The sequence below is a fragment of the Pelophylax lessonae genome, assembly GCF_965119305.1.
Source record: "Pelophylax lessonae genome assembly, chromosome: 3".
NCBI classification, from domain to species: domain Eukaryota; kingdom Metazoa; phylum Chordata; class Amphibia; order Anura; family Ranidae; genus Pelophylax; species Pelophylax lessonae.
Window position 1 is genome coordinate 612,524,306 of NC_138770.1, and position 14,125 is coordinate 612,538,430.

The 14,125-nt window shown below is 45.6% G+C and overlaps 1 protein-coding gene across 1 annotated transcript in view; it reads left to right on the forward strand.

Moving 5' to 3' along the window:
• Positions 1-14,125, forward strand: part of RAB3GAP2 (RAB3 GTPase activating non-catalytic protein subunit 2) — a 107,649-nt gene that overhangs the window by 69,362 nt on the left and 24,162 nt on the right. Inside the window, exons 20-24 of the mRNA XM_082252557.1 lie at positions 1,094-1,199; positions 3,759-3,919; positions 9,894-10,122; positions 11,670-11,840; positions 13,832-13,944. Of these exons, the coding sequence (XP_082108683.1) occupies positions 1,094-1,199; positions 3,759-3,919; positions 9,894-10,122; positions 11,670-11,840; positions 13,832-13,944 (780 nt within the window). The remainder of the gene's footprint in view (positions 1-1,093; positions 1,200-3,758; positions 3,920-9,893; positions 10,123-11,669; positions 11,841-13,831; positions 13,945-14,125) is intronic.

Genomic DNA, 14,125 nt, shown 5'->3' on the forward strand with positions numbered 1-14,125 from the left:
GGTTCGCCATCACTGCCTTAGACCCTAGATTCAGAAGGTCAAAAAAGAAAACAGGATCTCATGTGTACTTGGCTTACTTTGCCAGAAGGGCATCTACTGACGTTGTCCTGTGATCTGTGATCGCGCTTCCCACATGCCCCCTGAGGCACGCAGGTGGCGTGCTCTGTGATCGCTGAGTCTGAAGGCTGATCACAGATCGAGGTAAAGGGACAGCTGATCACTGATGTCAACACAAGCCGGTTATCGGCTTGCTTCTCTACGCTTTCAGTATGAGAGAAGAAAAAAGACGATAACCGACTTGTGTTAAAGGGACATCGGCACTGATCATCAGGGCACTGATTAACAGTGCTTCCTCATCAGTGCCACCTAACAGTGTCCATCAGTGTTGTCTATCAGTACTGCCTATCAGTGCAGCCTCATCAGCACACATCAGTGAAGATGAAAAACTACCTGTTTGCAAATTTTTTTAACAAACTATGAAAAATATATATATATTTTTTTTTTCAAAATTTTCGGCCTTTTTTTGTTTATTTAGCAAAAAATTACAAACTCAGTGGTCATCAAATACCTCCAAAAGAAAGCTCTATTTGTGTTAAAAAATGCTAAAAATGTTATTTAGGTACAGTGTTGCATGACCCCGCAATTGTCATTCAAAGTGTGAAAGCACTGAAAGCTGAAAACTGTCCTGGGCAGGAAGGGGGTGGAAGTGCCCAGTGGGCAAGTGGTTAAATAATGATGTTTGTTCAATAGAAATGTATGAATAGTAAAATAAAATAGCAAAAAGGCCCTCTGATTCCTCCTGTATTGAAATGTATTGTAAATGTACTGTCTACCCCTGTTGTAAAGCGCTGTGCAAACTGTTGGCGCTATATAAATCCTGTATGACACATTGGAGAAGGTGGACTTTGCTCGCTGCCAGTTTTGCCAATACTTTTGCTGTGTTTCTGCCTTTTACTGCCACATTAACCTGGTGACTGCACCACTCGTTGTCCCACTGGATTTCAGAGTGCTAATGTTAGAGATGGATGTTGAAGAATACAGAATTGGTTTGTCTTTGAACATAAAGTGATTTGTCTTGTTTGTCTAATTTCAGTCCTTGCTTCTGAAAGTCTGGCTGTCAAAGGAGAAAGAAATGACAGAGACACCACAATCCCTGTGCTGTCTGCATAGCATGCTGTCTCTGCTGAGTAACATGAAAGGTGGGTGCCTGGCTCTTACATGAGCAGGGTTAGCGGTACATATGACACAGTCTGTAGTATATTTGGGTGCAGCATGGAATATGATTTTTAGGGAGATTATGTTTGGGGGAGGGGAGGGCACGTACTGAAACACACAACTGATTGTTTGTTCAGCCATACCTTAGAAGAAACTGAACGGGTGTCACCTTTTTGCATAATTTCAGACAAACAAAAGAAAAAGCTTCAAAGCACAGTGATATAATTGTAAAATGTTTCAGGTTTTCATTAAGCCCTTAAAGGGGAACTCAACCCATTGATTCACATGGATGCTGTGGCCTGTGCAGTGTGAATCTGCGTTTTATAGAAAAAAAAATGGGGCTGTTGCTGTGTGCAGGCAGCCTTTTTTTATGCTATGGGGATGCAGCAGCTGTATGAACACAGCCACAGGTCCTAATTTGACAGCCATGTGGATGTAGGTGTACGGCCCTAAACACAGACAGTATGCATTCAGGGCCAATCACCTGCATACTTATCGAATTAGAAAGTGTGGCTGTGTTCAAACAGCCGATGCATCCCCATAGAGTAATAGATGGCAACAAATTGCTCATTCACACTGTATGGGCTAGAGATCCCATATGAATGAGCCCTTTGTTTTTTGTTTTATTTTTTGTTTTGTTTTTTACAATTTTTAAAAACTATTTTTTACAATTTATTTTAAATTTTTTTCAATTATTTTTTACATTTACTAAAGGCAGAAATACTCTGCTGGCCCCATCTATTGGTCAACGGTTCGCCAGCCCCTTTCCCTAGCTTCTTCCGCTTACTGGTCTTTGGCCTTCTTGATTGGCCAGCGTGGAATATTACTCCCACGCATGCACAGGAGTTTTTCATCCCGGCACAGTGCCACTGTGCGCAGCTCTGTGTACATTCCTTATAGGATTGCAAAAAAGCACGTAAGTGTATTTTATAGCAGATATTTATCCGACGTTCACACCTATGCGTTTTTTCAGAACTGCAACATGGTTTAACATGGTTTTATATGGTATATGTTCACATCTATGCGTTTTTCAGCCGGTGCGTATTTGGAAAGGGTCAGAGACTTTTTTCTGCAGCAGATTGCATTTTGCGTGTAGTAGACTTCAATGGAGCCCCAGAATTACAAGTGTTGCGTTTTTGATTTCGCGTTTTTTTTTTTTACCCTGACACACTGTGTATAGCTGGATGCTAAGGAGTTGGCTAGGAAGCCGACCTTAGAGCGGAGTTCCACCACCCCCCCTCCAAAAATTAAAAGTCAGCAGCTACACATACTGTAGCTGCTGACTTTTAATATTAGGACACTTACCTGTCCTGGAGTCCAGCAATGTCGACCGCAGCCGATGTGTCCATCGGCTTTCGGGTGCCCCTGCCGCCATTGCTGGTCAGGGAACCCGGCAGTGAAGCCTTGTGGCTTCACTAGCGGGTCCCTACTGCTCATGCGCAAAGCGCACTGTGCATTCAGATTGGCTCGGCGTTGTAGGGTAGGAGGATGGGTCCTCACTTTGCCGCGGCGCCGTTCCCGGAAGTGGGGAAGTGTACCTGTCAAAAACAAATGTGGCACCGGACGGGGGGGGGAGGAAGCAAATGAGCGGAAGTTCCACATGTGGGTGGAACTCCGCTTTAACAACCGATGAGTCTTCAAAAAGATTTGCCGGCAAAAAAAATCGGGAAAAATTGCACTTTGTCCCCATGTTGTTGAGGACGATAGCCTCTTCCCCACAACCCTGGGCTGTGGTTGTGGGGGTTTGCGGGCGAGGGGCTTATCGGAATCTGGAAGCCCCGTTTAACAAGGGGACCCCCACATCCCGCCCCCTCTATGTATATAAGTATTGGGTACATAGAGTTCACCGAAAAAGTGTAAAAGTGAATAAAGATGGTACAAGAGTTTTTGACAAGTCCTTTATTAAGAAACAAAAAAACAAGCACCCCCCCCCCTCCCTTTCCTAACCTGCCAAGCTGCATGCTTAGATAGGGAACTCTTATGGATTTTGAGGGGGACCCTATACTATTTTTTTTATTTTATCTTTTTATTTTTAGCATGGGGTTCCCTTCCAAATTCACATTAGACCTAAAGAGCATTGTAGGGATTGGGGGGACCATGCCGTTTTCTTTTCTTTTTTTTTTATTTGACATTAAGCTGTCAGCGGGGAACTCTGGTGACAGCTGATGACTCATTGGTTGTTAAGGACGCTTCCCGGCTCGCTACTTAGCAACCAACTGTATAAAGTGTGTTTAAAGAAAAAAAATAAAATAAATAACCCCGCAAACCTCAAAATGCATGAAAACTGCATGCAAGACTGTTTAAACACACAAAATGCATTAAGTGCAGTCCACATAGATGTGAGCCTAGACTCAATGTTTCTTCTGCAATAAAAAGGCAGCCTGTTTGCAGTTTATTTTTTTACATTTACTTCCTCTATAAGTTGTAGAGCAAGGATAATGGCAACAACGTTTGTAACTTTAAATGGATGTAAGCAATGGTTCCATACTTGTGTAATGACACTTTTGTATTTTATGTTTTCTTTTTTCTTTTTTGCCATCCAGTGGCTATTGATGAGTCTTGGGACTTGCAGTCTGTCTCCCCCTGGTGGCAGCAGATGCGTACTGCATGTGTTCAGTCCTCCAGCAATGGAGCTGCTCTTCTGTCGGCTCATGTTGGGCACTCAGTTGCGGCCGGCATCACCAGTGCACTGGCTGAGAAGAAGGTAAGCGTGCAGCAATCTTGTATTATACCAGGAAACTGAACTCCGTGCAAAACATATATTTGATAAATAGAGCTTTGCATACTTGTCACAAATCATGAATTCTTTTAAACCTATTGTGTTATCTTTCCTCATAATATTGATGAGTTGGTGGCCTTTTATTTCCTGAAGAGGCCTCTTCTTCCTGTGAAGGCAACGAGTCACTGCTGTCCTCTTCCTATCAACTGGAGCGTTTGATCACCTAACCGCCCTATTGAGATTCAAGTTAGATAGTGCTGACATCACCATGTCTGTAATACATGGAGAGTAGTAGTATCATCCCTAGCATCATCCTCAGACTTCATTCCTCTGTCTCAGCTGCTGCTTTTCTAACTTAGATCCTGAGCAGGGCAATAATACTGCATCAGACATGATATGGGGGTCCTCTGCTCCCCTGTCCCCATTAACCCCATCTGCCGCTCTTCTTTTTTTACTGCTGGCTGCTCCACGAAAGCGTACTGTGTTCTCTGCTTAGAAACACGTGACGTTTACAGCTCCTAGCAAGGAAGTAATAGAGCTATGACACTGCTTTAGCAAGGAACATACATTCCACAATAAGTGTGTGCTGTAAATTGCCTCCAGCATTGGCCCTTTTTCTTCTTGCTATAGGCTGCCATTTTGCTGAAGCCCAGAGCCCCTGTACAGCAGTAAATCATAAAGCATAACTAAAACCATCAATTAAGCGGTTTAAAAAACAGATACAGTCCTGGAATGCCGGGATTGCCAACTGTCACATTTGCTTGTGTCCTCAACCAAATTCTCAAACCATCAAATGTCTGGTGTTATAACTGATCACATGTGCAGCACCATAGCAGTTGCAAATAAAATAGAAGCAGCTTCCTTGGCTGTAAAGATTAGGTGGGTTTAATTCCTCTTTAGGGCTGTCAGCAGATCGACCTTTGCAATCTCAGCAGTGCCCAAAAATGCCTAAAAATGGAGAGCAACTGAGCATGTGCAGAGTAGGGTGAGACAGTGTATTGCTGGATTTTTAACAGTATAGTTACTTGTTATAGTTACTTATAGTTACTAATGTTTTACATAACTATACCTGCAAAAAGGACCAGCCTGAAGTAATCTAGCAGGACTTAATTTCTTTTTCGTTCATTGAAGGACACAGCTCCTGATATTCATAACCATTGGGTTATACTGCCCCCTACATGAGTAGGACACTAGGCAGAAAATAATTTATTTGGCCATGTTTGTGTAGTCTAGCGGCCATTTTCTTGTTGTTTGCCATTGGAAATAGCAGCGGCCATGACAGTGGAGCCCTGTGGGCGGCGATTTCGGGAGTGGGAGCCCCTTCCCATCCCCTGGTGCTAACTCTTGGATTATTTTACTTTCCCATCGCCGCACGTGTAGTGCAGATTCCCCCAGTGGCTGCAGGTGCCTGCTTCTGTGGGTGGTGAGTCTGGTGGGGTCCTCTCCCTCTCTGCTGAGGATCAGTGGTGCTTGGGTGGGGCAGCCAGCACAGTAGGGGTTGTCCCTTAGCAGAAAAGCGCACCCCCACCTTCTCCTGCCTCATCTGTCTCATCAGCTCCTGAATCTGATTCAGCCACCGCGGACGTGGGTTACCCTGCTGGGTCTGAAACCACGTACCTGTAACCCTCTGAAAGTGAGGATGATTCCTCCACGTCTGCAACCGCGCACAAAAAAGGTGCTGGTGGATGCACTGATTATATCTGTGCGTGAGACCCTGAAAATGGAGGACGCAGGTGTCCTTTGGCACTCACAAGCCATTCAAACAGAATTGTCGCTAAAGAGCCAAAGTGTCCCTAAGCGCTTTACTAGGCGTTACCCCTATGAGGAGTTCCTTCTTAAGAAGTGGACTGTGCTCCTACGCCGTGAACTGGAGGGGAAACAGCTCCCCCCCTGCCTTTGCCGAGCTGGCGGACCAGTTGGTCCAGGGGCTGCAGTTTATCTGTGTTGCCTCTTTGGATGCAGCTCCCCTGATGGCTCACTTCTCTGTTTTGGCAGTGGTTCTTCAGCATTTCTTTTGGCTCAAGTGCTGGTCTGCACATCAGACTTGGGCCTTCCTTCTCAGCTCATAATAAGTTTTTTCATTCCTCAGGGTCGACTGACAAGGGCTCAAAGCCTTTTAGGGCCTCTTCTGTAGTATCCAAACGAACCTGGTCTGGCAAGCCAAGATCTGGCTTCTCCAGACCTGTGGACAAGGCTCCTTCTGCATGAAGGTGCGCCCTCACCTATATCGGTTTCCGGACCTGTGGACTTCCCTGGTGCAAGACAAGTGGGTCCACAAAGTCATTCGGCCTGGCTACAAGATTGAGTTTCACTCTTGTCCTCCGGGAAGGTTTTTTTCCTTCCAACTTGCACCTGTCCCCAAACCGCTTACAGGCCCTGTTTGGGGCGGTACAAGGCTTGTTCCTTCAAGGGGTGATTGTCCCGGTTCCGACTTAGGAACTTTTTCAGGGTTTCTACTCAAATCTGTTCACAGTTCCCAGGAAGGAAGGCAAAGTGTATCCAGTCCTGGACCTCAAGGCACTAAACTGCTTTGTGCGGGTACAGAAGTTCAGAATGGAGCCCATTCGAACTGTGGTGGCATCCCTGCATCAGGGGGATTTCCTTGCCTTTACAGATGTCTAGGAGGATGCTTAACTTCACATTTCAATATGTGCCAGTCGCCAGTGTTTTCTCTGCTTGCTGTGGGAAAGGAGCATTATCAGTTTGTGACGTTACCTTTTCGTCTCGCATCTGCTCCTCGTGTCTTCCCAAAAGTGTTAGCCCCGGTGCTAGTTTTGCTATGCCAATGGGGGATCGTGGTACTGGGCTACTTGGACGATCTCCTTCAGCAAGCGGAGTCTCCCTATGCTCTGTTGGAGAACCTGGAGATCACAATACGAACTCTGCGGGAGTTAGGCTGGATTCTGAACTTTCAGAAGTCTGCTCTGGTTCTGTCCACAAAGCTGAACTATCTGGGCCTGACTTTGGTCTCGGCTTTAGCCAGAGTGCTCCTTCCTCTGAACAAACTCCAGAAATTGCAGGCTGCCATTCGTCTCTTGCTGTCCAGCAAATGGTCATTCCCCCGAACTTGCATGCGGGTGCAGGGCCTGATGATGTCTACCTTTTGAGGTGGTTCCGTTTGCACAGTTCTATAGGAGGTCCCTGCAAAGAGAGATTCTGACCAAATAGGACAAGACTCCACAGTCTCTGGACAATCAGATCTGGCTGAGTCGGGGCAGGAAGCAGTCCCTGACATGGTGGCTTCATTCTCCTGCACTTCAGCTGGGAAAAATCCCTCCTCCCCTTGTATTTGACAGTGGTCACCATGGATACCAGCCTGTCCGGCTAGGGAGGCGTCCTCGGCAAACATTCTGCTCAGGGGATCTGGACGCTGGAAGAGTCCAGACTCCCGATCAATGTCTTGGAACTTCGAGCGATCAGACTGTGTCTGGATCATTGGACGAATTGTCTTTAGGGTTTTCCAGTGCGCATTCAATTGGGCAATGCTACGGCTGTGGCTTATGTCAATCACCAAGGGGGTTCAAGAAGTGTCCTGATGGCTCTGGAGGTAGACAGCATTCTAAGGTGGGCGGAATGGTTTGTTCCAGCCCCCTCTGCCATACACATTCCAGGGGTGGAAAATTGGCAGTTGGATTAACTCAGTCGGCAGGCGTTGGACTACGGGGAGTGGTCCCTTCATCCAGAGGTGTTTCATCAGCTGTGCCTCTGGTGGGGCACCCCCTAGGTGGATCTGTTGGTGTCTCGGCTCAACAGAAAGGTGCAGAGTTTTGTGGCTCGGCCAAGGGATCTTCTGACGGACGCCACAAACGCACTGGTGGCCCCCGTGGGGTCAGTATCGACTGATTTACGCCTTCCCTCCTCGCAAGCTTCTGCCCAGGCTTCTATGCAGTATCCAGGCAGAAGGGATTCCGGTCATCTTAGTGGCTCAGGACTGGCCTCGCCGGGTTTGGTACGCCGATCTAGTGCAGCTGGTTGGCGACGTTCCTTGGCAGTTTCCTCCAAGGGAGGATCTGCTGTCCCAAGGACCGATCTTCTTTCCTGCTTTACAGTTGCTGGCTTTGACGGCTTCGCTGTTGAACGCCAGGTGCTGAAGGTAGGGGTTTATCTGAGTCGGTGATTCTTACACTGTCGAAAGCTAGGAAATCCACTTCTAGGAAGATGTGGTGTGAGTCTCTTGGGGTTCTTCCTTGCTCCTTCTCGGTGGCTCGGATCTTGACCTTCCTTCGACGGGAGGGTTGAACAGAAATTGGCCTTGAGCACCATCAAGGACCAGGTGTCGGCTTTGGCAGTCTTCTTACAATGACCTTTGGCTACACACTCCCTGGTGCGTACTTTTTCTCAAGGTGTCCAACATTTGGTTTCTCGAGTGCCCCTTTGCCGCCTTGGGATCCTAATTTGTTGCTTTCAGCTCTACAGAAGCCTCACTTTGAAAATATTCGGGAAATTCCCCTGTTTACGCTGGCCCAGAAGGTGGCCTTTTTGGTGGCTATCACCTCTGAACGCAGGGTGTCAGAACTGACGGCGTTCTCCTGTTGTTCACCTTACCTGGTGATTCACAGGTATAAGGTGGTTCTTTGCCCCTGTCTGTCGTTCCTTCCAAAGGTTGTCTCTGATTTTCATTTGAATAAAGACATTGTGTTGCCTTCCCTTTGTCCCAGGCCTAAACAAATCCGAAGGAAATGGCCTTGCATGCCTTGGATGTGCTCTGGGCAATTAGGGTGTACCTGGCAGCTACAGAGTCTTTCAGGAAGTCAGACTCTCTCTTTGTGCTCACGAATGGACCTTGAAAGGGGTTGTCCGCTTCCTCTGCGACCATTTCCAGATGGTTCAGGCCTATTCCATCAGGGGTCAGGTTCCTCCTTTCCCTGTCAAGGCGCACTCTACTAGGGTGCATAGTGCCTCCTAGGCTTTCTGTCATCCGGTGTCAGTGACGCAGGTTTGCAAGGCGGCCACCTGGTCATCGGTGCACACTTTTATAACGTTTTATAAAGTGATTGTGTTGGCATCTGCGGATGCTTATTTTGGCCACAGGGTTTTGCAGGCTGCTGTTTAAGAGGACCTTATTCTCTTTAAGGGTGTGTTGTTTTCTTTAGGTGGGCTCCAGTTGTTTGGTTGAGCTCCTGTTACCTGGTTGGCTAATGTTTAGCCTTGCGAATATTTATGTTATTTCCACCCCTCATGTTTAAAACTGCTTTGGGAGGTCCCAATGGTTATAAATATCAGGAGCTGTGCCCGTCAATGAATGAAAGAGAAAATGGGATTTTTGATTTACCGTAAATTCAGTTCATTGACTGACACAGCACCCACCCCTCTGTGGAGTTATTATTCCCCTGACGCTGCTTGTAACAAAACTGAGTGGCTATAGCAGAGAGGGAGTATACCCCTTGGGACTGCCCATGGGTGTAGCCAGAATTATTTTTTGCCAAGTGTCCTCATCCAGTAGGGGGCAATATAACCCAATGGTTATGAATATTTGTAGCTGTGTCCGTCAATGAACATCAGAGAAATGGATTTTATGGTAAATAAAAAATCTAATTTTTCTTACTAATGTTCTACATTGGGTAACAAAGTTCTTGTCCCTTCTCCACACTGCAAATGGGCAATGAAAGCTGAAGCAGAAGGAACTCATCTCTCTGTCAATCTGCTCTCTTCTCCTATTAATATACTACTTTCTCTGCAGCCCAGCTGATTAGCTCCTTATACTGCTTTCTCACTCCCAGTCTGTGCTCTGCTGTATAGGAATTGCAAGAGGCTGATACCAAGGTGAAATCAGACACGTACACTGGTTGCATTACATAATACGTACCACAATATATTATTATACTATTAATGTATAATTATCTAGCTGCAGTAATATTTTGTATATCTGCCTGGAGTTCCGCTTTGTATCATAGCCCTCTCTAGTGATGGATAGAGGTATTGCTACTTTGCAGTGACCACTTATGTTCTTTCTTCCTAGCTTCCTAAATCTTTGCAGGAAGATGATGTGGAGTCAATGACGGACTCTTGGGAAGCTCTGTCACTGGATACAGAATACTGGAAACTTCTACTGAAGCAACTAGAAGACTGCCTCATCCTACAAACACTGTTGCAGTGTAAGGGGGTGAGGAGTACAGCTAGAATATCCTCCCTGCAGATGGAGCCGCTGGCGAGACTCTCTGTCAAGAAGCTGCTAGAAGGCGGGAAAGGTGAGTGGGGCCTGTTTTTTTTAAAACAATCCTTTCCTAAGAGAATTGGCGGCCATTGCAATCCCTTTCTTAAGACACTAATTACAACTACAAAACAACAAACGGGGACGCAAATGTCATGTGCATTACCAAAGATTTATTCAAAAACAGAAGTATTGACAAAATGGATACTCACAAAGTTAAAAAATATGAAAGCATAAAACATCACAAGACACATGCAATCCAGGAATCACGTAACCTAACAGCTATGCTAGTAAGCTGACATGTTTCGGGGGCTCACCCCCTTCCTCAGAGCTGTGTAAGCCAACACACAAATGATAAAGTATATATTCTCTTCACAATCCATGGGTGTCCCTGCCGACACCACCAGGCTTGACAAACTTCAATCTTAAGATCAAAGGAACCATGCGGAATCTTATCAGCTGAACAGTGGCTGCGACAAGTCAGCTGCAGTCACTGTATAGGTAGTCTGACAGCCGCAGGCACTAAATATCAGAATACAATAGCTGCAGTAGAGGAATCTTTTGGATTTCTTTCATTCAGTCTGCAGACTGAATGAAAGTATTCTATGCATGTTTAGCTTGCTTAAAGCGGAGTTTCACTGGTTTTTGTGTTTATTAAATGTCAGCAGCTACAATAAGTGTAGCTGCTGACTTCTATTAAACACACACTCACCTGTCCCACATTCCAGAGATGCAGCCGTCGGGAGCCCCGGTTCTTTCCCTCTTCTCCCCGCGGTGCCGGCATCACTACTGTGGGCACCCGGCTGTGACAGCTTGCGGCTTCACAGCCCAGTGCGCACTGCCCATGTGCAAGTCGTGCTGTGTGTCCTGAGTGGACGGGCAATCCTCTGGGCCCTCTGACGTGTCCCAAAAGATTGCAGGGAGGGAGGAGGAGAACTTCAGCTTGAGCCGCCTAGGCAGCCAGAGCAAGAGTGGGAGCGGGTACCTGTCAAAACTAGGTACCCCCCCCCAAAAAAAAATGGCATGCAAAATGTGGCATGTCAGGGGATAATTTGTTTGACCAGAAGAAGCAAGTGTATCTGCAAAGTCAGACATCCTTATTTGCATACCTATTCCAGGTAAGAGAAGAGGTAAAAATAAATTTTACATTGGGTAAAATGGCTGCAAGATTTTAAGTGGGCAGGTTCAGTCATTATCACACTTCTAAAATACTCTTAAAGTGTTTGTAACCCCATCATTTCCTGATATGTACCTGCCTGATGTACTTGTGTGAGAAAGTATCCTGTTCTCTTTTTATTGCTTTATAGTGTTCCTGCCAGTCCCTCTGCTTTCCTATTAAAAACTGACCACATTAAGCAGGAGAACACACCGTGTTCCGTTCTCTAGCTGTGCTGGGAACTCAGCCTACTCTCCTCCAATTATAAGACTTGTCCTGACACGCCCCCGCTGCACAGCCATTCACTGGGAACAGATTAAAAAAAAAAAAGAGCAGTCTTATTTTCCTTTCTCCAAAGTTGACAAAATTACAATAATTCCAAAATGCTGCATGCACACGGATAATCTATTTGCTGTTGTCGGTTCCAGGTGGTGTTGCAGACACTGTGGCTAAGTGGGTCTTCAAACAGGATATCAGTCCCGATCTACTGAAGGTGGCTCGGGAGAAGAGAGACTCGCACAGTGTACAGGAGTCGGGAGAAGTGAGCCCAGTGCTGGCCATTCTGGAGACTGCTGGAGATAGCGCCAGTGATGGGCAAGGTGACCGAATGTTGTTCAGCCATTCCCCTTGATCAACCTGACCATGGGGTCACAATAGACAGGGCTGCTTCTATTCTTGCTGTGCTTTCTGATCTTTAAAGGACACAGTGAAGACCTATATATTTTGACCACTAGGTTATAGGGCCACCTGCAGGAGTAGGGCACTGGGTACAAACACAAAAAACAGTCTAGGGGTGGTACCTGCTTGCTGGCCCAGCTCCCCCATCTGCTAGTACAGCCTGGTTTTTTTTTTTTTATCCAGTGTTAAGGAGTTAGGACCTAGGAACCTGTACTGGCACTCTTTTTTTTTTTTTCTCTTTGAAAGTTTTTTCTTCATGAATATTTGTGATTTTCCTAAACCGACAGGCAGCTGGCTTACAAGCTGGATACCTATAGATCTTTGTGGTCTCCCCAGGTTGGCCACCAAGTGCATGCAGTTCCATGCCACAGCAGGTTCGGCTGCCACTGCTCTGGTTCCACCATTTAGAGCAGCTAGTGAGATTCTTCTTGATGGGGCTCATATGACCAGCCAGTTATAGGGTCCCTCTACATGGGTGGGGCCCTTGTTGCAACCATTTGGGCTACATTTAAGGCAGTGGACTTCTCCAGGAGATACCCTATCCTTTTGGCCTAATATTACTTATTAGTAAGCTTTGGTGCACTTTATTTATTTAGAACTTTTTTCAAAAATTGCAATGTTGTGAAGTAAACAAAACTTGCCATTTAAGTATGTGGTGGGTCAATACGAAGTCGCCTTCAAGACAGCTGCAAAGAATACGTGTGAATTCAAGAATGTACAATACCAGGCACTGAACATGGCAGTAATTGTTTTTTTTAGCTGATCAAAAATATTTTTGACCTTATTCACACTAATGCCAGCCATACACATGTCAAATTCTGAACGATTATATGTTCGAAAATCACACCTTAAAATAATTGTTTGATTTTCGACCATTAGTGGGGCCGCAGCAATGGACAATCTTTGTGCGGCCACTGAATTTGGGTGATCGGGCAAGTTGGAAATATTTTGAAAAACAAACACATTTCTAATCAATGATGGAAGAATCATGCGAGAAATCTAATCAAAAAATAAAAAATGCGCATGAACTGTGACCTGGAAAAAAATGAAGATTCTTTGCCATGATTTTTCTTTTCTGTAACAACGTGAGGTGAAATTGATCAAATTTTGAAATCAATGGTGGGACCATCAGATTACAAAATTGAAAGAAATCTGGAATTTGCTGCAACACTTCACATCACAGTATGGGGTACAGTAAGAGTTGACACGAAACGCGTCAACTTTTACTGTACCCTGCACTGTCTGTGATGTCTTTTGCATGAACGATCAACAAAGGTGAAGTGTTGCAGCAAATTCTGGATTTCTTTCAAATGTGTATCTGCAGACGAGCTGTGCTAGCACCTTCCCCCCTGGCTATGCTGTGGATGGATGGACCTGGAGCGGTTTTCTCTTTGGTAGTGAATCATCAGATTACAAAACACATGAATCTTTTGACTCACAAATCATTTGGTATTCGACCCATGTATGGCCTGCATAAGCCTGTACAGTAAGATGCTGTTTTACTGTGAGGGCAGCTAATAGTGTGATGTCCAGCAGGGGGAGGTGCAGTGTGCGTTTCAGTGCATCACACTGTTTAATTTTTTTTTTCTTTAGCTTTATTTAAAGTTTCATTTAGTGACACTTCATATCTTCGCACATCAGTATAGTGCATTGTGGTGACATGCGGTGCCATACCACCATGCTGCAGAAAAAGCATGTCTGCACTTCACTACACCGCACCATGATGCACATCACTCCAGTGTTGTGATGGGAACAGGGTACATAGAAAACAGAAAACGATTGTTTTCTTTGTGCCTTTGGGATGACTGGTGTTTATCCAGTGTGGGAAAATCTCAGTTACCGCCCATAGTGGGAACAAGCACTTATTGTGAACACCGAGATTTTAAAACCAATCTGTTTCCTTTCATTTCAGTGTTAGAATTGCTGAGTTTGGTCTACCAGCATTTTCCATGTAGCCTTGATCTGGACCTCTTACATGCTCATTGCTGCTGGGAATATGTGGTGCAGTGGAACAAGGATCCAGAGGTAAAAACCTGTGTGTTATGTACAAAACATGGAAATGTGTCTCGGCAGCTGTTGTGTTGGAAAATCCATGCTGTCTATATTGGTAATTGAGTATTGCAGTTTGGGAGAGGATTTAACATAAGACATTCCATGAATGACTGCATGTACTCTGCTGTCTCATATTGTCTGCAGGCAGAGGCCT